This window comes from Myodes glareolus, chromosome 21 (genome assembly GCF_982192425.1).
Source record: "Myodes glareolus chromosome 21, mMyoGla1.1, whole genome shotgun sequence".
In the NCBI taxonomy this organism is placed as follows: domain Eukaryota; kingdom Metazoa; phylum Chordata; class Mammalia; order Rodentia; family Cricetidae; genus Myodes; species Myodes glareolus.
This window is the reverse complement of record NC_142046.1, coordinates 52,209,606-52,232,527: the sequence shown is the minus strand read 5'-3', so window position 1 is coordinate 52,232,527 and position 22,922 is coordinate 52,209,606. Positions and strand designations below refer to the sequence as shown.

General features: G+C 46.2%; 1 protein-coding gene across 1 annotated transcript in view; it reads left to right on the top strand.

The window, feature by feature from the left end:
• Nucleotides 1-22,713, top strand: part of Slc25a12 (solute carrier family 25 member 12) — a 79,787-nt gene extending 57,074 nt beyond the window's left edge. Inside the window, exons 10-18 of the mRNA XM_087900050.1 lie at nucleotides 3,233-3,314; nucleotides 5,082-5,240; nucleotides 8,141-8,193; nucleotides 8,492-8,572; nucleotides 14,960-15,100; nucleotides 16,931-17,069; nucleotides 19,914-20,072; nucleotides 20,197-20,287; nucleotides 21,683-22,713. Coding sequence (XP_087756176.1) covers nucleotides 3,233-3,314; nucleotides 5,082-5,240; nucleotides 8,141-8,193; nucleotides 8,492-8,572; nucleotides 14,960-15,100; nucleotides 16,931-17,069; nucleotides 19,914-20,072; nucleotides 20,197-20,287; nucleotides 21,683-21,881 — 1,104 coding nt within the window. The 3' untranslated portion in view covers nucleotides 21,882-22,713. The remainder of the gene's footprint in view (nucleotides 1-3,232; nucleotides 3,315-5,081; nucleotides 5,241-8,140; nucleotides 8,194-8,491; nucleotides 8,573-14,959; nucleotides 15,101-16,930; nucleotides 17,070-19,913; nucleotides 20,073-20,196; nucleotides 20,288-21,682) is intronic.
• The last annotated feature ends 209 nt before the right edge of the window (nucleotides 22,714-22,922 follow it).

The following is a 22,922-nucleotide window of genomic DNA, read 5'->3' as shown; positions in this document are numbered from 1 at the left end:
TAATTAAAGTCTATATATTTTTCCTGTACCTGCTTGGCACATGTACAGTCTCTGTAACATCATGGTTTTGGGTTTCAGTCTTACTTTGTAAGGCTAAAAATATTTGAATTGCATTGGAGGGTCAGGAACGTCATGGGTGTGGCTTGAGAGTCTGTTGTGTGTTCCCTAGTTGTACCTGGCTCCTCTGACCACACATTCAGCTCATGTAGAACCCAGCCCTGTTGCTCCCAGATACTTGCTTAAAATTGACTCTGGTTATTCTTGTTCTCTCACGCTGGTGGGTATTATTGGAAGAGGCCTTCTCACCGTGAAAGCGGCCTGGTGTAGGCTTGATTCATCAGCTGACACAATCCCATCCTACATTTAACAAAAACAAACAAAAAACCCGAAACAAATTTTAAGAAAAGAGGCGGGGGGATAAAAAGAAAAAAAAAAAAAGGACCTCTCTTCAAATGAAATCTCAAATTTCTGAGGGAGACAGTTAAACTCACTTAAGAATCTCAACTGTGTTTTGCTTTGAAAAACACTTAATTAGGCTTGTTAAAGATGAACCTCTCAGTCATGATCATAACCTTAAGGGGGAGAGTGTCCTTCCCTTTGGCCTGTTTGCTCATGGAAGGTGATCGTTTTAGTGCTGAATATTTTCTTTCTGTCTAAATGCTAAAAACTCAGTACGTAGTCATTAATAGGGAAGACAGCTGTAGGGGCATTCCTTTTATGAATATGTATGATGTGAAATCTATAGCATTAATTACATTAATTTGCATAGATGACTACAAGGGAACCATAAGTTGTAGGGATAACTAAGCCTTAGGAAGAAAAAAGTCTCGGTAACCCTGCTCTTGTGTGTTTTCTTACAAATGCTATTTAATGGAAATGAAGGTGACATTTCTGTCAAAAGGCATTTGGGCGTTTATAGCTTGAGATGTTTTAGCTAAGAGTTAAAGCACAGAATAATCCTTCAGTTTTCATAGGATTTTGCAGGCTTATAAACACTCTTTGAAGAAAGGGAGTTGAAAGAAAAATCTGTATTGTTGAACGCAGGAGAAAACTCCCTTGTGAATAAGGGAATTAGTGGTTGCTTGATGCTTCTTCGGGATCATAGACCCTATTATTTTACAAGAATCCTCCACCCCCCTTTAAGATAGGGCCTCATTCTGGACCCCAGATTTACTTTAAATTTATTTTTTAAGTTTTTATTTTTTATTTTATGTTTATGGATATTTTGCCTGTATGTATGTATGTATGTATGTATGTATGTACATGTAATACTCATGGAAGCCAGTAAAGGGCATCTTTGGAACTGGACTTTTAGTTGGTTGTGAGACTCTCTGTGGGTACTGGGAACTAAACTTGAGTTCTCTGGAAGAGCAGCCAGTCTTAACCAATGACCATCTTTCCAGCCCTTGACTTTGATCTCTTGATTCCTCGGCTTTTGCTGTCCGAGAAGCTGGGATGACAGATTTGCACCCCCATGCCTAGCTTTAGTCTATATATCTAAATCCAGCTTTTTTCCCCTTGAGGTATAGTCTCCTATAGCCCAGATGGGACTTGAGCCTATCGTAACTAAGGATGACCTTGAACTTGGAGTCTCCTGCCTCCATTCCCTTAGAACTAGAGTTCATGTCTGACTTACCATGTCCAGCTAATGGCTTTAATTTTTTTTTTTTAGTTTTGTTTATTGTGTGGCTGTATTTGTATGTATGTGTGTGTATGAGTGGAGACACACACGTGTCATGGCACATGTGTGGAGCTTAGAGGACATCTTTGGCAGCCAGTTCTCTCCCTTCACCCTGGCCTCTGGGGCTCAAACTCGGATCATAAGGCTTGCACAGCGAGCCCCTTAGCTGCCGAGCCGTCTTGTCAGAGGCCGCTGCCTCCTCTTCTCCTTTTCGAAAAGCTCGTTACAATGAACTAGATATTTTATTCCTTTGTTCCAGTATCTTATAGAGCATAGTAAATATTCTCATACGGATACTGCTAAGTTCCAGACGCACACATCGATGTAGACAAGTTGCTCCTGGTGCAGGACCCGTGGACTAGCATCTGAGTCCCAGTGAGATTTATTTCATTGCTTTATCTCACTGTCATCCTAGATTTTGTTAGAACTATGAACGTGGGAAGGCAGTAGTCATTAGAGATTCTAGATGTGATCTGTCTTCTCTGGTCTGGAACTCATAGAGATCCACCTGCCTCTTTCCCCTGAGTGCTGAGATGAAAGACCTGCTTTACTCTAGGCAATTTTGACACAGTTCTAAAACGAAGGGTTTTTGGTATGGGCGGTTCGTGCCTGTCATTCCAGCGCTTGGGAGACGGAGGGCCAGTGGTTAAAGGATCCTCAGCTATGTAGCAAGTTCAGGGCCAGCCTCGGGTCTGAGACTGTGACTCAGAAAACGTAATAAATGGGATTGGTCAGGTGGCTCAGCATGTAAAGGCACTTACCACCAAGTCTGACAATCTAAGTTTGAGTCTCAGAACCCACGTGGTGGGAGGAAAGAACTGATTGCTGAAGGTTTCTTCTGACCTCCGCATGTGAGTTATGGCTGCATGCAACTCCCTATCTCAACGTGTATACAGCGGATGAATGAGTGATCGATCAACTATTAAAAACAAGAAAATTGTCACTTAGTTAGAGAGGAGTAAATGTTATCTGCTGGTATATTTGCTTACCTAAGAGGTTCACTTCTGGGAGGGCTAGAAATGGGACTTAGTGATACATTGCTTGCCCAAGCTCCCACGAGGCCCTGGAACCAATCCTCACTACTGTACAAACAAGCAAACTTCTCAAGGATAACAATGTATTCCCCAGGAGCAGTCTGTATGTGAAAACTAAGAAAATGCCACGCTATATTTTTCTGGGTATGGTTTTGTTTGTTTGTTGTTCAGTTTTTTTATGTTTTTGAGTGTTTGGAGAGCATATGTATCTGGATGCATGCTTGGTACCCTTGGAGGGCAGAAGAGGGTCTGGGAGTCCCTGGAACTGAAGTTATCAGGTGGTGGTGCACCACCGTGTGGGCTGAACCCAGACTGGGTCCTCTGCAAGCTCAGTGAGTGCTCTTAACTACTGAGCCATCTCTCGAGTGCTGAGATATTTATTTTCCAAAAAACACTAATATCCTGTTGGCTTTCAGTTTTAGATTTCCCTTTTTAACCTGAAAAATGGCAGACTGTAGCATTTTTCACTGGCAGGCTACTTTTTCAGACATTTTTTTCTGTTTCTTCCTCCCCGCAGCAATCTCCTGGCTTGGGCAGGTCTATCTGGCTCCAGATTGCGGAGTCCGCTTACAGGTTCACTCTGGGCTCGGTCGCTGGAGGTGAGTACCGTTTCGCTGGTTCTTTCAGGCTGGTCTTGCTGTAACATTATCCCAGCAGACAGGCCGGCTCAGCAAAGGTGCAGTTCATTGTTCCTGGGGTCAGGACTGTGAGGCTTTCCAAAGGCTCTTTATTTCGGGGGGCCTGTCTTAGCACGGCTGTGGCCCTCTGGCTCCAGTCTGTCTTCAGCGTAAAACCTCTGTAATGACGGGAGAGCCTGAAGTGCGTCTCTGCACTCACCTTAATTACATCAGTTAAGGCCAGCGTGAAAAATGGCGACTAAAAAACGGAGTTTACAGGGTCAGGCTAGGGGCAGGGAGGAAGCTAAGATCAGAGATGCAAACTCAGAAATTCGTGAACTAGAACAACCTCTCACGGAGAATCACCATGGCTGGCTCGTGGTTCTTCTCTCCTTTCTCTGGCTTCAGAGTGTCCAGATATGTTGGTAATTTGCTAAAAAGAATCTCTCCTCCCTCTCTGCTCACAGCAGTAATTAGAAAGCCCGTTAAAAAGGTTTTCATTTTTGTGTGTGCGTGTGTGAGCGTGTACAGGTCGTGGTGTGCATTGTGGAGGTCAGAGGTCAACTTGTCCAGAGTTGATTCTCTCCTTCTACCGTGGGGGGGGTCTAGGATTAAACTCAGGTTGTCACCCTTGGTGGCAAGCACCTTTGCCTGCTGAGCCACCTCTCCAGTCCAAGATAATTTTACTTCAACAATCTGTAAAGAAAATGTATAAAACCTGAAATTGCTTTGTTGAAAAAAAAAAACTTCAAAAAATGATTAAAATGCTCTGGAATTTTTAAAGCAAGCTGGAACTGGTGACTAGGATTTTTTTTTTCATCCTCAGCTTTAGAAAGTGCCAAGTGTTTTCTGGCTTTCAACAGCCCCAAAATAGAGCACTCTAGGTCCTATGAAATATTTCAGTCGCCAAGAAATTCTAAAGCGTGACTATATAGGTTTTTGTTTGTTTGATTTTCAACCAAATTCTATATCTAGGGGTTGGATCATGTCAAGGATTTTTCTTCCAGATGGCTATAGCTTAGATTAATTTACCAAAATGTTTCAGTGAACTAAACTTTGAAATTACAACCTCTTAGCTTGCGTACCGTTATTGCATAGTTATGAAGGAGGAGCAGGTGTAATATTTAGGCATTTAATAGAAAATGAGAAGAAACGGTATCTCTGCATGAGAGCTTAGTGTCAGATAAAGGAAACTGAGGGCAAGTTTTCTAATGTTGGTTGGTATTGATTTGAGAATCTACTTTCTAACTCATGGACCAAAGGTATCGAAGATTTTTTTTAGGGCCGTACACATGCTAGGTAAGCTCTCTGCCTCTGACTTATGGAGCTGTTTGTAGACCCCACTGGTTGCTATTCTGCCATCTTTTGGCTCTATTAATAAGCAAAAGAGGGGCTGGAGAGATGGCTCAGCGGTTAAGAGCATTGCCTGCTCTTCCCAAGGTCCTGAGTTCAATTCCCAGCAACCACATGGTGGCTCACAACCATCTGAAATGAGATCTGGCGCCCTCTTCTGGCCTGCAGGCAGACACACAGACAGAATATTGTATACATAATAAATAAATTTTAAAAAAAAAGTACCTGGTAGTACCTTTAAAAAAAATAAGCAAAAGAAATGTGTAATAAGTTGGCTCTCTTTTGTAAGAATAGACAGTTTTATTTCTCACCTGCAGAGATGAGAGTTGATGTCCTTATGGATGTGCCAGCTAATTGTGTTCTCTTTGCTGAACCTAAAAATTGTTCTGTTTGTAGCTGTGGGGGCCACAGCAGTGTATCCCATAGATCTGGTGAAGACCCGGATGCAAAACCAGCGTGGCACGGGCTCTGTGGTTGGGGAGCTGATGTACAAAAACAGCTTCGACTGTTTTAAGAAAGTGTTGCGTTACGAGGGCTTCTTTGGACTCTACCGAGGTGAGTAAGCAAATCTCAGCCGCTGAAGCTGGCCATGTTTCTGTCACCATCCGCAGATTTAAGTCACTTGTTACGGAGACCAGCCAGGGCTGTTCCCCCACCCCCACCCCACTCCCTTTGCTCAGTTTCCCGCCTTGCGTTCTTTCTCAATAGCAGTCTGCAAACGGGTGTCCCCTTCTCTTTCCTGCCGTTTTTAATTCTTGGGCTCCAAATTCTGTGTATGTGAACATGCTCTTTGAGGGCATGGACCGGCAGAGATGTAGAAAGGAGAGCTATACTAACAAATTCCCCGTGAAATCGAAGCCAGGTGCTACTTGAAGGTGAGTTTACCCTGGGTATACACTTGCTTGAACAGAAATGCCCGTTTTTCCCCGTCTTTTCCAAGGAGACCCGTGATAAGTCTTTTCCAATTGGGTCATCTGAATTTTTAAAAGGCAGGAAAAGCTTATGCCCCAAGCTTCAGCCAGTCTCCCTTTCCTCCCCACGGCAAGCAGAGCACGGTGTTCCTTTCTCTCGTGGAGACTATTACTGAGCGCCGGACTGTCGCATCCCAAGCTGCAGCCCCGTGTAGAATTCTCCTCGGCCCCAGTGGGCTTTGTAGGAACTTGTCTTCTTGGAGAGAGGATGGCTTTCATCTACATGTTTTCACCTTAGAATTTAGGGTTCTTTGCAGGGGAGATTAATTTTTTAATCCCTTTGGGCGCCACTTGGAATTCTTTGAAACACCATGCTCTGGTCCCGGCATTTATGTAATTTACTGTACGTGTTTGTTGGCATTCCCAGGCTTACTAGTCGCCTGCATCTTGTGAGCTCTGTTGAACCATTTGGCTCGAGACTTTTCCTAAGAAAGAAAGACTGGGACTGACCAGATGGGCAAGAGAAGAAACACCTGTAGTTGGCATGTATTCAGGCACTTGAGTGGACACCCTTAGAGGCGAGGAAGGTCAATGGCCTGTTTGTTGTGGGCCCTGTATTGGAGTAAATAGGCCCAAACACCCTGCTTCTGAGAGCGAATATGATGTAATTTGCTCAGATACTCAGATCGCTTTAGCTCTGCAAATCCCAGCCGCATAACTTGTACTACAGAGGCAACAGTGGCTACTGTCCCGGGTGTTCAGGGCTGGTGGCGCAAAGGCTTGTTTTAAATGAACTTAGCTCTTCACACCTAGATCTTACCTAATGGGGAGAATCACGGTGGAACAGCACTGAGGTTGTTCATTTCTTTGACATCTCCAATCTTTCACTATCAAATAATGGTCTTTCCCTTAATTAGTGTAGTTTTAAGTTACAAAGGGTGTCTACAGAGAGCTATTAGATGACTCTAGCCATGTCGTGTATACCCTTCTCAATAGATAGATACTTCTAGAAGATTTTGTTTGGAAGAGCTATCTTATTAATTAAGAGGGTGCATATAGCAAGCCGGGGAGGATGCCGTTGACTTTACTGAGGGTCTAAGCTGATGAAATGGATTCTTTAAACGAGAGACTTTTGTATGAGATGATTGTAGGATCCCTGCCTGGGAGCACAGGGATTGTTGAGATTGTCATATGTTGCTTAAAACTGGCCCATTGTTCTGTCAGATGACTGACAGAGTTGCTGACAGATTCGCTAAATTTCTTTGCAGCCAGCAATGATAAAATGACACAGATCAGTACTTTATTAACATTCCACAAGCGTTAGGGAGGAAAGTTGTAAAACAGATACACACCCTGACACCGTTGCCCTGGAGCGAGGCTAAAAGTAATAGGGTCTGAGGATCAGGGAGGAAGCATGGGAAGACTGCCATCTGCTGATTTATTCTCTCAGCTCAGTCCGCGGCCCGTGGAAGGTGTGCCGGCTTGTGTTTGTCGCTGGTAGTTCAGTTTGACTGACAGTGGCCTGTCTGCAGGGCTGCTTGCTGGCTCTCCACTTCCGGAAAATCACTCTTTGGCACCTTCCAAGGAGGCCTAAGAGAGCAGCAAGCAAGCATGCGGGAGGCAGGAGTATCAATCACTCCCCCGGTTCTGAAGCTATACGATGTGTTTCTTGCTAGCAGCTTTTTAAAATGTATGCAAAAGGAAAGGAAGAAAGAAATAGGCCGGCAGCTCGGTAAACGCGCGTGCTCTGGAAAGCGGAGCTTCACGGGCACCTACGGTTTGCACGTAACTGTTTCCGGCCAGCCTGGGAAATGTAGCTTTCTAAGCATGATGCTTTCTTTTGTTTTGGGAAGAGTCTTCTAAAATGCCTTAAGCTTGACAGATATTAGTAAAATATAATTGACCTATGCTTTCGCTTATAGACGATGCCCACAAACTGATACTAAAAGCTGCAGGTTTCTTTCTTTACAGTTGTGGCTTTCTTTTAAGTAAATGAGTTCCGAGTGCTGGGCTTCTCTGGAGAGAGGATAATGGGAGCGGATAGTCAGTAGCAGCCTCGCTCCTTTGTGCCGCACGGAGTCTATAGCAAAGCCTGGCTGTGCTTACCGCACACTACTGCCCCGAGCCTCTCTCCCGGCCTTCAGCACAGGCATACGGATGTTTGTGGGCTGCTGCTGGGGCAGGGGAGATCCAGTTAGGGAGGGGAGAAAACCCAGAGGGTCCATTCTTCCGTTGTGTACTTTAGGCAAGGCACTGGACAGCAAGGTTTTATTTATATATTTATCTTTATGGATGTTAAAAGAAAACATTTATAGTTCCGAGTAAATGACATTATATATGACTGGTCAATTGTATATATGTATGTGTGTGATTTATATATTTATATAATGCATAGGATATATATATATATATATAATTATTTAGGATAATCTTTTCCCCATTTAGATGAAAACCCCGAGATACTTGTTGGATACCTTCAAGGGAAACACTCCCTTGTTGGGTTTATCCACTCACATAAAGACATGATCCTCTCTTTCTACCCAGGTCTGATACCCCAGCTGATAGGAGTTGCACCAGAAAAAGCCATTAAGCTGACCGTAAGTTTCTTGCCGCTGAACTGATGTCATTTCCTTAGATGGTCGTGCAGCCAGCAGCAATGCTGGTGAGACTGCAGCAATGCTGGTGAGACTGCAGCAATGCTGGTGAGACTGCAGCAATGCTGGTGAGACTGCACTATCGAGGCCCTTGTAAGCACTTTCACATCTATGTGGACACATTTGGTGAAATCTTACTTTTATCATGAGACAAGTATTTTGATAATTCAGAAATACGATGGTGTGCAAGCAGAGGAGATGACAGGAAATTCTGATGAACTGATCTTGTCTTTCTTATTAGGTTAATGATTTTGTCCGGGATAAATTTACCAAAAGAGATGGCTCCATCCCACTGCCGGCAGAAATCCTCGCTGGAGGCTGTGTGAGTGTCCATCCTGAGTATTTCCTGCAGCAAACATATCCCTCTAACCCTTTTACAAAGTAGGAATGAAATGCAAGTGATATTTCCTCTTTAAATTTTGTTTTACTACATTTTTCTTTAGTGTGTGTGGAGTGCATACCTTGGTGTTTATGTGTGACGGCCAGAGGACAGCTTTCAGGAGCCGGTTTTCTCCTTCCATCGTGGGGGTCCTGGGGATTGAACTCAGGGCTGCAGGTTTGGCAGCAGGCACCTTTACCGCTGAGTCATCTTGCTGGCCCAACATTCTCCTTTAACTCAGAGAATGGCCTGAGAGAAGTCTCGTAGTAATGATGCTTGAAAATGGGTGTGTGTGCATACGATAGGCTTGACTGCCTTCCTCGGGAGAGCTGCCACCTCCTCTGAGACACAACCACTCGCTGGTTTGAAGCTCAGCAATTGCGGCTACTCTGTCTGAAAGTGAACCCGGGGATCTTCTTGGCTTCACCCATGCTGTCACTGGGTTTCCCAGGCAGGCCACCACGTTTGGTTTTATGTGGCTTGTGGGGATTGAAAGCAGGTCCTAGGGCTAGCCTTGCTAGCTGATCCTTCTCCCCATTGTACAGTCTCATTCTTCTCTTCCTCTTCCTCTTCTTCTTCTTCTCCTTCCCCTTCCTCCCCTTTCCTTTCTTTTTCTTCTTCTTCTTCTTCTTCTTCTTCTTCTTCTTCTTCTTCTTCTTCTTCTTCTTCTTCTTCTTAAGGGTTTGTTTTTTTTTTGTTGTTTTTTTTTTGTTTTTAAGATAGTCCTGGCTGTCCTGGAACTCGCTCTGTAGACCAGGCTGGCCTTGAACTCACAGGGATCCACCTGCTTCTGACTCCTAAATGCTGGGGTTAAAGGTGTGTGCTGTATAATCTGATTTTGAGTATTGTTATTATCAGCTTTCTTTTAAATTTCTGAAGCTCTATCTTCTAGACTTTAAAATATACATACATACAGATATGATTTTTATTTCATGTGTGTTTTTCTTGCATGCATGTAAGTGCACTGTGTGCACTCAGTGCCCATGGTGGCCAGAAGGGGGTTTCCCATCACCTGGAACTGGAGTTATAGACATTTGTGAGCCACCACGTGGTTGCTAGAAACTGAACAAGTGCTCTTAACAGCTGACGCAGCTCTTTAGCCCCCTTCTGACTTCTTACATTCTTAAGTTTTGTTTTTTTAAGCATCAAAGGAAATGCAGGAGCAGATTGAGTTACTGTTCATTTCTCCGCCCTGGAACTCTGAGTGCGAGGCGGCTGGTTAATTGGGCCCTTCAGTTTTATGTGTAGGAACGAACCTGCTATTGTAGTTTAATTAAACCTCCTTATGGTGCTGCAATGGGGCAGGAAGAGCCTTTAACTGTGTTGTGGTCATTGGCCAAGATTCTAAAGCCAGAAACTGAGAGTGTAGCTCTTGTAGAGCTCAGTTAGTCTGTGTTTAAGGTGTGAACACGGCATTGGATTCAGACCGACCGACGCATCTAAGTTTGCAGCCCAGCAAATGTTATGTGTGGTGTGCGCCTCACAATTGCTAATGTGATCTGCTCGAGACTTTCATAGTTCGGTTCATTCCTGAACATGTTAATAACTTCTGGTTGAACTGGCCGGAGGTCTTGGCGAAAACCTCACTTGCTCATGAAGCCTGAGATGATGAGGTCAGTGACCTTAGAAGTTTTAATTCAGAGAAGATGTCCCTGGGGTCATGGGGAGCAGTTGCTCTGGGCTTCTTCATGATGAGACTTGTCAGCGGGACCCTTGCCTCGTGTGGGGGATGCAGCCAGGCTTGCGTGTTTGGTTATATGCCATGTCTGTGTGTGCTTCCTTAGGAAAGAGACGTACTTGGCTCAATTTGTCATTTATGAAAGGTAAATGGTTTGATGAGAATAAGCCCCACCAACATGTGCCCACTAAAATATGTTCCTCCACCTTACATTGTTATTAGATGCTATAATTGTTTCCCTCCTTTGCAAATCATAAATACATTTTATAGGTGTTTTTAGCTTTCATTTCATTATGAAGCTTTCTCACTCATATTGACCACAGCACACACAGACAGACCTGTCTGTAATTCCTTGAAAGCTAGGCATCTTTTGTTGTGGAGGGGTAGTGCGTGCCTGTAATTCCTGAAGTAGGGAGGTTAATTCAGGAGAATCAGAATTTCAGGGTTATCTTTGGTTACATATGGGTTCAAGGCTAGCCTAGGCTAAATGAGACCCTGTCTGGGAAAGAGAAAGAAATAAGTATATTTTCTTTTCCACACAGCTAATTATTTCTGTGCTGTGTAGAGGATTTTGGTCCTAAACTGGCCTGGCCTCTTGTCTGACCTGTGACCTAAGTGGTTAAGCCATAATCGGACATGTATAACTTTGTTCTTGGTGTGGACTCTTGTCTACAGGTGCAGTCTAAGACGCCCTGAGGGTTTGGCTGACACCGAGTCATGATTTATTTCTGGATCTTAATCCTAACTAATGCTTGATTGACTGATAGCAGGAGAATTAGTGATGTGGAGCTCTGGGCAACGAGGAAGGAAAATGTGCATTATTAAATAGTGATGTATTTTTTTTATTTCTATTTTATTTTTTGACCCAGAGTTGCACTGTGTAGCCCAGGCTAGCCGTAAACTCATGATGCTTCTTTAGCCTCCTCGGTGCCAGGGTTACAGGCTCACGCCACTTACAAAGCCTGATTTTTCTACTGATGAACCCTCAGACTACAAGGTAGAAGCTTGTCAGAGCACAGCCCACCACTTCTCTCCAAAGTCAGCAAACTCCACCAGAGAATCAAGTCCGAGAGGAATGGCCAAGCCTCTGTTTGCAGACCAGCATGCACTTCGGGGTAGAGGATGACCCTGAATAAGGCCCTGTGAGAAGCAGCAAGGACCTGATCCAGAGTCCACACCCTCCATGGTAGTGATCAGATAAACGTGTGGTGTCCCTGAAGGGGGGAGGTTTAGCTGAGTGCTGTTGCTACGTTCCTACCACCACCGAGTGATACCCAGTTGCTCTCTCCTCAGCTACCCAGTTTTAAAACTACCTAGGTTACTTGGGAAGGAAAGATCTGGCTAAGTTGGATGCTCTTCCCAGCAAAGGGATCAGCGAGGGCCCTGGCCTAGTTTCTTGTAGATGGGAGGGAACATGGTTGCCATGAGAATAGGGTGAAAATTCAGATCTGCAGGTACACATCCTGCTGTTGAGCTTTTCTTTGTTTTTGTTTTGAGATCGGGTCTCACCATAGAGCCCTGGCTAGTCTGGAACTCTCTATATAGACCAGGCTGGCCCTCAACTCCTAGAGATCCACCTGCCTCTCCCTCCTGAGTGCTGGGATTAAAGGCATGTGCCACCACTGCTTGGCTGTTTGTTTTGAGATAGGGTCTCACTACGTAAGCCCTGGAACTCACTCTATAGACCAGGCTGGCCTCGAACTTACAGAGATCCTCCTGCCTCTGCCTCCCATGACCTGAGATTAAAATGTTTGCCACCACATCCAGTCTGTGTTATAATTTTGTGTGTGTGTATCTTTGTGTACACATTTGTGTGTGGTATTGTATATGTGCATATGAGTGTGTGTCTCTGTTGTGTATACGTGTGTGTGTGTGTGTGTGTGTGTACAGAGGCCAGATGAGGACAAGGTCTCTCACTGAACCTGGAGTTAGGCTGGTGACCAGCAAGCTCCTGTCTCTGCCTTCTACAGTGTTGGGGTTCCAGCAATGCATAACAAAGGTAACAAAGCCTGGCTTTTTATATGGGTTCTGGGCACTTGAACCCATGGTTTCCCGTTTGCAGAGCAAGCATTCTCACCCACTGAGTCTTCCTAACTCCACCCAGAGTTTTAGATAAGTTAAATAGCAACCTTACAATTTCTAAAACGTTTCAGTGCTGCTGGATATAGTTTGACTACATGATCCTAGTCCTAGTGTTTAAAGTTTAAGAATGTTAAGTAATTTTAAAAACACATCCAAGCATTATTGAACTGACTGAGAAGTTCTCCTTAAAACTCCATAGCACACAGGGCTGATCCGATGGATATGTGCCTTGCTCCAGTATCAGTGTTCATGATTGCCACGCTCCCTTACTTGGGGATCCACATCGACAGTTTGTTTCTGTGCTCCAGGGTGTCCTATGGGTGCCGGCATGCTCACCTTCAATGCAGACAGCGATTAATGTGACTGCATGTGTAACATGCGCTGTTGGCTCCTTTCCTCGGCTGTATTAAAGAAAGCGCATTACTTGTACACTGCGAGATTTGAAGGCGTGCACAGCTTAGTCAACTGCGGCATTCCTACGAGCCTCAGATGAGAGAAGAGAATCTCAAGAGAGGGAGCTGGGGGCAGGCAGGCGGGATGGGATAACTCACCAACCGGTAAAATGTGAAGGGACAGGCTGCGTGCCAGGGTGCACACCTTTTCCCAAGGCAGGAGGTAAAGACCTGTAGATCCCTGAGTTCAAGGCCAGCCTGGTCTACTTAGAGAGTTCTAGGACAGCCAGGGCTATGCAGAGAAACCGTGTCTCAAAAAACCAACCAGCCAAACAAGCAAACCAAAAACCATGAAGGACTTTGTGTTTATTTAAACATAATATCCGTATTTAACACTTAGCCCCTGAAGGCTGGTATACTGGTAGTGGCAAATCTGGGGGATTATGATAAAAATGTATAGTTCTTTTCTTTTTATCTTAATCTGCCTTAATATAGAATATAAAGAATGTGTCCCCAAATACAGTCTTTACAGGCATTATTTAAAAAAGCGATTTTAGGGAAATAGTAAACTTTTCAGTTGGTTTGGTCTTTAATTCTAGCTACAGGAGTAATTACTTGGATTATCATTTTAACATAATTTTCACCCAGCAATCCTTTTGAAAGTACTGTTTGCTTAGATTGAAACATTGAGATGCCCCCTTCTGCTTGCAGCGCTGCAGATTATGACAGAAAGAAATCCAGGCAAATCAGCATGGAAAATGGGGCAGTGCATCCTTGTTGGGGGGCCTGTGTGCCTGCTGGTGGTCGGTGCTGTGTCGGGACAAAAGGGGATTAATTTCCTGGGGATTCAGGACAGTCAGCTGCCTGGAGGAGGAGAGGAAGCCAGGGCCAGTGTGGTGTTCAGAGTTGTGAGTGTTGAAGGGTCAGGATTTAACCCAGAGGCATTGAAGTGTGGCCCCAGAGTAGTTAGGAGCCACCTTGCTGTCCTTTGGAAGGGGGTCACAGAGGGTGATCGGCAGATGTGGAGGAGCATGGGTGGGAGGAGCATGGGTGGGGGTCTGAGATGACGTCATGTCTGGACACCTGTAGAACTGCCCCTCAAGGAGCACACTTCTTACTTTACAGGAACATGCGCTGCAGCTGAGTTATGACTATGTGATGATTTTGATTATATGAATACCATTTTAATTGAATATTGTGTGAATATAGTTTTTGATTATATAATGTAAACAGCCGTAGTTTAAGACAAAATGGCACAAATGAGATTTCTTCGCTTCATGAAGGGAGATGATATATATGTGTGTGTGTGTGTGTGTGTCCGTGATCATGCACTCATGCTTATCTTTATATTACAGAAACCCTAAAAGGAGTTGTAGCAGTTATTTTAAACGTTCTTTTCCCCTCCTCTACTACTTGGCAGATTTCAGGTGCAAATTCACTTTGAATATTTGAAAATCAAATCTGATGCTCACCCCAGAGTGTGGACTTTGCCTTTGCTCTGAGGGTGTCACACTCTGGGTGACTCAGAGTTCCGCTTTCCAGCTCTGTCTTGGATTTTTTTTTTTCCTTGTTTTGTCTTGGAACGATACTAAAGTCTGCCTTTCCAGGTTCCTTCCTTTAATGTGAGTGTCGCTGGTTGGGACCCAAAGCTCTGTGCATGCTCACATAGAGTGCAGAATTTGACTCAGAGGAGAAAAGTCTGGCTGTAAAGGGGCTAACGTTGTGTTCATTTTTCTGCAAGTTGGCAGACCGAAGACAGCGCTCTGCGGAACTTTCCGTTCACCCAGAGCTCACCGCCTACATCTTCATTTGCTTCTTTTTTTCCAAATTGGGTTTATCGATTTTGTTATCTTGACTATGCTTGGGGTTATCCTGAAGGTCAGTGTTGAGAATGGCCTTGACATTTCAAGTTGAAATAAACCTAAATCCGGTCATGGTGGCCCACATCTGTAATCCCAGCACCCTGCAGGCTGAGACAGAAGGATTGCTGTGAATTCTAGCTTAGACTGAGCAATCTAGTGAGTTACTCCCAGGCCAGTTTGGGCAGCAGACTGAGTGAGACCTTGCCTTAGCTGAGGTGCATCTCTGTGAGATCCTCTCACCGAGCACAATGTGAACCTCTCCTTCCCCAGTCCAGCCCCGACGTGGCAAGAGCTTGTCTGTCTCCTTTGCTTGCAGGCCGGAGGCTCGCAGGTCATCTTTACCAACCCACTGGAGATAGTGAAGATCCGCCTGCAGGTGGCGGGAGAAATCACCACGGGGCCCAGAGTCAGCGCTCTGAACGTGCTTCAGGACCTGGGACTCTTTGGGCTGTACAAGGTAGGTTGATTTCTTTGTCTAGCTGAGTGGAGAAGCCATAATACACAGTATAAACATGAAAGAACGCAGAAGCCAGATGACACTCCCATCCCCAACTTGAGAAGCAATCTTATCGGCAGTGTGACCTATGACCCAAATGAAGCCAGCGCCCTCGGGTAAAAATTGCGGATATACACAAGAGAGCTCCTGTGGTCAGATATGTGCAGGGCATCACTTCCATGGAACAACTGGTTTCAGGCTCACAACCTTCATCCCATGGGGCCTCGAGAAGTTTCTGTGGTACTCAGGATGGGTTGGGGCTGCAGAGAAATCCTGTGCCTTTTCTGAGCTTTATTACGTTCTCGTCGTACCAGGAGGGGCTTCTCTTATCTTAGTCTGACCATGGTTTAAAAAAAAAGATAGTAGAATTCGACAGGATTCGAGTCTTTAAGAAGTTAAGTGGGGGAATTTGTCAGTAATGAATTCCATTAAAAAACAACAGCGACCACTGTGCTTGCACAGGACGCAGTCAACGGGTTCCTCCCGGCGGGTACCCTCGCTGCCGTCACTGCTGATCAGGTGTAATGGAGCAGAAGCCGGCGGTTTTCTTTAGCGAGGAGAATTTTTCTTTCTGTTCCCTTCCCTGGTAGAAGGGGAGATGCGGAAATTTCACCCCTATGGGGGACTGTGTTTCCACAGCACTGAATTTATTTGTGGATCCATAACCGCTGAAATGTGTAAATTCACCTCTGCAACTGCAAATTAGAAATTAGGAACGTCTAGATTAGCGCTGCGCAGCCACAGGGTGCCCCGGAGCCTGGCTGCCAGGCTCGTCTGTCTTTACGGAGTGTCGTGTCTCCACTCTGCTCCTTCCGCCCACCCTCTTCGCCATCCGTGGAGACTCCCTTGGAGGGCAGAATGTGTAAACATTGGTTCTGTCTGGATTACCCTATAAGAGTCCTTGGGTGTTTTCGTTTTTATAAAAACAGAGCCATCGGGGAATCCAGTGCTTGGGTTTAACATTTGTCTGTGAGGCAGAACTTCAGGCTGGGGCTGGCATGGGTCTCTGGCAACACTGAGGAAGGTGCTCGCTGCCCTCTCCGTGGCAGGGACAGGCTGTCTTGGGTGGAACTAAGACTTTAGGTTTTTCCTCTCCCTTCCTTAGGACAGTTGCCCTTCTCCATTGCCTCTGGCATTCCGCCTGGCACTCCCAAGGCTTGGAACTGATTGAGAATGATTTGGCAGTTAGTTAGGGGTTTTTTTTGGCGGGGGGGGGGGCGCTTGGGAATCAAGCCATTCATTCTGGAATCTTATTCCTAACACTTTACTTCTTCCCCCTTCCACCCCATCCCCGCTCTAGTTCCCTAGCCCCACACGCAGCAGAGCTGAGCAGGCCAAGCAGCCTGGGAAGTTTGAGACTCCGTACGAATCCTAAGATGTTGCCTTGCTTAATGCACAGAAAGTTCCAGTTACACAGTGCCAAGGTGCAGAGACCCGCAGCCGAGTGCCCTTGGAGTTAACTGTACTGCGCTTTAGTGTGATCGCCACGACAGAAAACAAATGAAAACCTCAAACCCTAAGTCTAGCACTTCTAGAAATGCCAGAAAGCTCTCTGTTGCCAGAGTGCTGCAATCGCCAGGGTTAGCCTGGATACCCGGTTTCCTTCGGAAAGCTTTCCGTCACGTGTCCTTGCTCTGTACCGCTGTCCCCTGCCTAATTCCCCTCAAATCACTCCTAATGCTGTTTGAAGGACATCTCAGCTTGCTTGTCACCGGTGCCTGCCGGCTTCCTGTTCGGCCATTCAAACCCTGTTTACACACTGTTTCTCACTGTTTCCTCACCGTGTGACAGGGTGCCAAAGCGTGTTTCCTCCGAGACATTCCCTTCTCCGCCATCTACTTTCCTGTGTACGCTCACTGCAAACTCCTTCTGGCTGATGAGAGTGGACGCGTGGGAGGCATCAATCTCCTAGCGGCTGGAGCCATAGCAGGTAACCACGGACCCTTTTAAGACAAGAAATTCTCGTAAGAAGTATGGAGTCTCTGGCTTCGCCCTTTCTTTCTGGAAGTTATTGTTGGAATCTGACTTAGCTGGATAGAGCCGCCTTGGCTCCTTTGTTGGATATGCTAGGATTCTGATGAGAGTTAATTACATTTGCATAATGTGGATAAACAACTTAATGCAGCTTAGTAACTTGGAGCCAAATTAGATCTGCCCATCTAAATTGGGCTTTCATCATTAACACGGTTCTTAGCCTCCTGGGCTCCTGAAACCTTGGGTGCAGCCAACTAAGGTGGTTGAAGGTCTTTGGCAGATCAGTTTCTCCGCTGATCCAGTCAGTGCTGATGTTCAGGCCCTGCCTGCCCCTATACTTGTCCTGTGGAGAGGAACGTTCCTGTATTGGCTCAGAAGCTGAGCTTCACGAAGCTATCTCTCTTGCCCCCACAGCTCTCCTCAGACCAAAGCAGCACCCCGCCGCAAACTGCCCTCAGTCCTCAACTCTGTTTTCATCTTTTTTCTGACCTCAGCATTTGGATTGGTTAATAGTTGCTTGAATTGGTTTCCTTCTCTAGTAGGCTGAGTGCTTTGGCGGGCAGGGCTTTCATCGCGTTCATCTGGCCTTCCTTGTAATAATAGTAGAGGCTCAGCTGATGGATTACATGAAGATCTTCATCTGGTCTAAGACACCAGATGAGAGTCCATCAGGAAGAGGAGCATGGTAGTCAAAAAGGGCTCAATGTGCTCCTTCTGATTCACAGCAAGGGGGGTGTTTGAACGTGTCTGTGAGTGCATGTGCGCGCATGTGTATCTCCTTACTCTTAAGTTACCAGGAAACTAACTTGGAATAGAAAGGACCAACCAGGCACCCTTAGATGCAGTAGCACATTGAAATGATGGGGAAGGAAGAGGCCCGTCTGCCTTCTGCACAGTCAGTAATGAACCCACACAGAATCTAGCATGTCCAAGACTAGACTCCTGGTCCCTGCTTTATTTTATTTTACTTTTTCATTTGTTTATGTGGGGGGGGGGGGCAGAGATAGGCCCTATGAATTTAGTTCCAGGACAGCCAGAGCTATATAGTGAAAACCTGTCTCCAAAAAACAAAAATAAAAAAGGATTAATTTATTTTTATGTGTGTGTTTGCCTGCATGTATGTATATACACCACATGCATGCCTGTTGCTGGAAGAGACCAGAAGAGGGCATCAGATTCCCTAGAATTGGAACTACAGACAGTTATGAGTCATCATGGGTGCTGGGAATCAAACCCAGGTCCTCTAGAAGAGCAGTCAGCGCTCTGAACCACTGAGCCTCCTCTCCAGCCCCACTGCTTGGCTCTTAATTGCTAGCTTAGCCTCTTCTTCTGCTTGTGCTGAGTATGATGTTTTATCTTAGGAGCCCTGGGTTCTGAGAGTGTTGAAATGGATACATTGTTCTTGCAGTGATAACAGGGGAAAACTTGTTTTAATAAACAAAAACCAAGAAGACAGGGCTTTGAGCCCTTACCTGGGGCCCAGCACATGCTTTGCCCCCCCCCCCCCGACATGTGTGATCTCGGTTAGCCGAATGAGAATTCCTGGCCAGATCACCTGCTTAACCCGGCACAAGGGCCCCAGCTCCTTTCATGTACTCTGCAGACTGTTATGAAGGGGGCAGCATCTTCCCTTCAAGTTTTTCCTTGTGTTTTCTAAATCATCAGCAAAGCCAGCCAGGGAAGTCTGTCTGGTCACTCACAGCCCAGCATCTGCCAGCAGCCAAAGAACCATGCAAGCAGTTCCTAGTCTCACCAGCTCCTTGCCTGTTGATATCTTCTGGGTTTTCAAAGAGGGGAGTTTTTCTAATTATTACCAGTCAAGCTTCAATAGCAGGTATTGGGAGGTCTGGAGAGCTGCTTCAGAAGGCAGGCAATTTACCCGGTGTATAGGGTGCAGGGTTGATCCTAGGGGAGCCTTGGCTTCATTCTCTAACCAAGCCCCCTCAGGACCACCAGCTCCATTTGCCTAGCGAAGAGACAGTGATATTTAGGCTAAATTGAATTCCTTCTCCCGTCCCCCCCCCCCCCGCCCGGGGAAGGCCATGCTGCTCCTTCAAGGTCTGTTCTGTTTTATGAACAAAAGCTACACTTGAGAAATCCAGTCTTCTGTATCCTCCTCCTCCTCCTGCTGCTGCTGCTGCTACATCTCAGGTGACCCCAGGGAGCTGCAGCACAGGGGAGGAGGAGCGGCCTTTGGGTGGTTGGCTCGCAGGCTACTCTTTAACCGAAAGCCTGCCCTGCTCTCATTCAGGTTGTGATGACTTCTGTGGCCTGAGCAGGTCCAGAGGGAGGGCCAGTCACCTCTCTCTTAGCACCTCACACTGGCAAGTGTTTTGATGCTTTTCACACCCCTACAGTGTGTGGTTGGCAAGAGTCAACCAAGACCACTACGGTTTGGCACCACATATATTCCGTGGGTCATTAAATCGATGTCCTCTTTTATATTATACATGAAAATACTTGCGTCTTATTTAAAGATGAAAAATGTAAAAGTAGTTGAAACTGGAAAGGGAGCATGGGAACTGTCCTGTCGCTGTTATTACATTTATTACATTTTTCTCTCTCATAGTTCTTTGGGATGGTGCAATCAAGAGAGGTTTCTTTAATTCAGGCAGAAAAACAAAACATTTCTCCCTGATTCTGCTGAAGCAACTAGCAGGGTTGGGGACACTTCCTCTTTCCCTTGGTGCCTAGGAGCCTGTTTAAGGAACTTTGACTTTCCTTGTGGTCACAGTTGTGGATCGTCCTGTTGGATGAATGACATCCTGAGGATGAATTAAATGTGGTTTTCTCCTCCAAGGTGTGCCCGCTGCTTCTCTGGTGACCCCTGCTGATGTTATCAAGACAAGATTGCAAGTGGCTGCCCGGGCTGGCCAGACAACCTACAGCGGCGTCATCGACTGTTTCCGGAAGATTCTCCGGGAAGAAGGGCCATCAGCATTCTGGAAAGGGACTGCAGGTAGCTGCTGGGGGATCCTCCGGAGTGGCTGTCTTGCTTTCACGTCCTTCCCCTGTCTCTCAGTGGTAGCCTTGGCACAGCCATCCCGGTGTTAAGTCTGCCCTACCCTGTCGGTCTTTTCCAGCGCGAGTGTTCCGGTCCTCCCCTCAGTTTGGCGTCACACTGGTCACCTATGAACTTCTGCAGCGGTGGTTCTACATCGATTTTGGAGGCCTGTAAGTGCATCTACTTCACCCAACCCAGACCAGTGCTTGCTCTGTTCACAGAGCCTTTTGGGGAATGCTGAGAAAATGGATGCTACCGAGTCCTTTAAAACCAGTGCATAGAAAGCAACGGCTTTAAAGGTTCCCATGTTAGAGTCAGACCTTATCAGAGTGACTCGGCAGAAAGTATTCAACAGCTATTAGGGACATTTTAGGGTGACATTAAATGGAAATGCTAGGTGAATAGTTGTCTTTTTTTTTTTTCTAGTGAGATTGTGTCATTATTCGTTGGGTCGTTTAATATGGCCCAGAAACAACCCAGCATGCAGTAGCATGCTGCCGAGGTGACAGTTCCTCATTCCCCATCGTTTAGTCCCTAGATGTTCATACTGCTGGTTCACGCACATGGTTTCAAAGAGAAGCAACGCCAATGGGTCAGTCCTGGTAGGGGGAGGACCCCAAACTGAGCTGCTCCAAGCTCAGCACTCAAAGTCTACCCCAGGGAGAAAGAAGAGCAATTGCTTGTTGAGTCTGCAAGGAAGTTGTATCCAAAGCAAGCAAGCAAGCAAGCAAGGAAGCAGTTACTAGCTGTTGGGGCCGAGGTGCGCGTACTGTCTGGAGACTCCATCTGTTAAGCTCGTGAGCGCCTCCCCTGCTGAAAGCCTTGGTAGGGAAAGAGCCCAACAGTTGACCCAAGTAGTGGAGGGGCCGTCCATAGAAAAGATGCAGAAGCAGCAGTTCCGCCGACCCACTGCACAAACACCAGTATTTGGCTTTTCTGTAGCTTTAGAGACTGTGGAAGCAAGAACTAAATCCGTTTCTGCTTTGAAATTGTACCAACTTATATGCTTTTATGAAGATTTAATGCATGCCTCCTGCATTAAATTAGAAAACAGAAAAAGTCCACACAGAGCCAGCTTCCCAAAGAGTATTATTAACTGAGCGCATTTTCTTCTGATTGTCCTCTGAGAGTCAGCTCATGTACACATATAAACACTGAGGGTGGGGCCATTTTTCTTGTATATGAGATCTGTGAAGGCAATATTGTGATGAGGTTGGAAATCACAACTTTTTTTTTTTTTTTTTTTTAAAAAAAACCATTTATTCTTTGGTTTTTCGAGACAGGGTTTCTCTGTAGCTTTGGAACCTGCCCTGGTTCCTGCTCTTGTAGACCAGGCTGGCCTCAAACTCACAGAGATCCGCCCGCCTCTGCCTCCTGAGTACTGTGATTAAAGGTGTGCGCCACCACCGCCTGGCTGGAAATCACAATTTATGCAGAAGAGGTGATATGCAGAGAGCTGAGACAGCCTTCCTCATAGTGTGTGGGTGCCCCGACATCCATGCTCAATGTCAGCCGCCTCCGCCTTCATCAGCCCTGAGCTCTCTCTGCCTTTTCCGTGTCCACAGCAAACCTTCGGGCTCAGATCCGACACCGAAGTCCCGCATCGCAGACCTCCCTCCTGCCAACCCTGATCACATTGGTGGCTACAGACTTGCCACAGCCACGTTTGCTGGCATCGAAAACAAGTTCGGCCTTTACCTCCCCAAGTTTAAGTCTCCTAGCGTGGCCGTGGCTCAACCCAAGGCAGCGGCAGCAACTCAATGACGTGGCAACTGCAGACCGAGGCCCAGGAGAACGGCCGGTACCGCGTCCAGTCAGCTGCATCGTCCTGTCTGCGCTGGGGTCAACCACTTTGTATGCGACCTATACGTGTATTGTTTATAAAGCGATCATACGCCCAGGGAGAACCGCAGTGCAGTTTCAAGCTTTAGTCTTATCTGTTGAAATGTTTTCTGAGCCTTGGCATGAATTCCGTGTTCTAGACTCTGCTTCGCACAGCTTGTCCCTGCAGTGACTGTACATATTGTACATCTTTGTACAGAGACACCTTGGCACCTCATCCCAACAGATCACATTTATAGAAATGGTAAAGCAGTTCTCAGTGGCTTGAACTGTACAGAATGTTTTGAAAGTGTTTTATTAAGAATCATGTACGAATAAATGTACTAAAGCTAAATCCATTCTCCTCTTGGTGACTTGCGGAAGTCAGCTTCAGAGTTGAATATATCCGACTCCAGTTTCCATCCTGGAACAGGAAGGGGTTTGCTGATGACAGGCAGAACGAGATGATGCTCGAGGCATCGAGCAAGAGATGGTTTGAAACGGCGCATGCCCGTGGATGCCTGAGGACCAGCTGATGACTTGTGTGCGCCATGTGTTTCCAGTCATTTGTTGTGGAGTGCAAGCTTCCCGTTAACCGGAAGAGGCTGCTCCTGTCCTCACACACACGGCAGCAGGGTGGGCTCGAGCTCGGCTCCCTTAGTTTGCTTTCCTCCTGTGCAGCAAGGTAAAGGCTAAGATGTTGAAAGAGCAAAGTTTGGAAGTTTCCCTCCGTATGGTATGATACGAATCAAAAATAAATGCCCAGCAAAATGTCTGCATGGAGTCGGTTTCCTTCATCGGTGCCCTCATGGTGCTTTCTGTCTGAGTTGCTGACTCTAAGTGACAAGTGGCCGAACCTGTGCCCCTCCTACTTTAGGTAGACTCTGCTTTGGAGTGAGGGACATGAAGCAGAGCTCCTGGGTGGTGGTCTCGTGGGTCTGGATCTTCACAGGGAGTCCCCATGGAGACGGCTTACATCAGAGG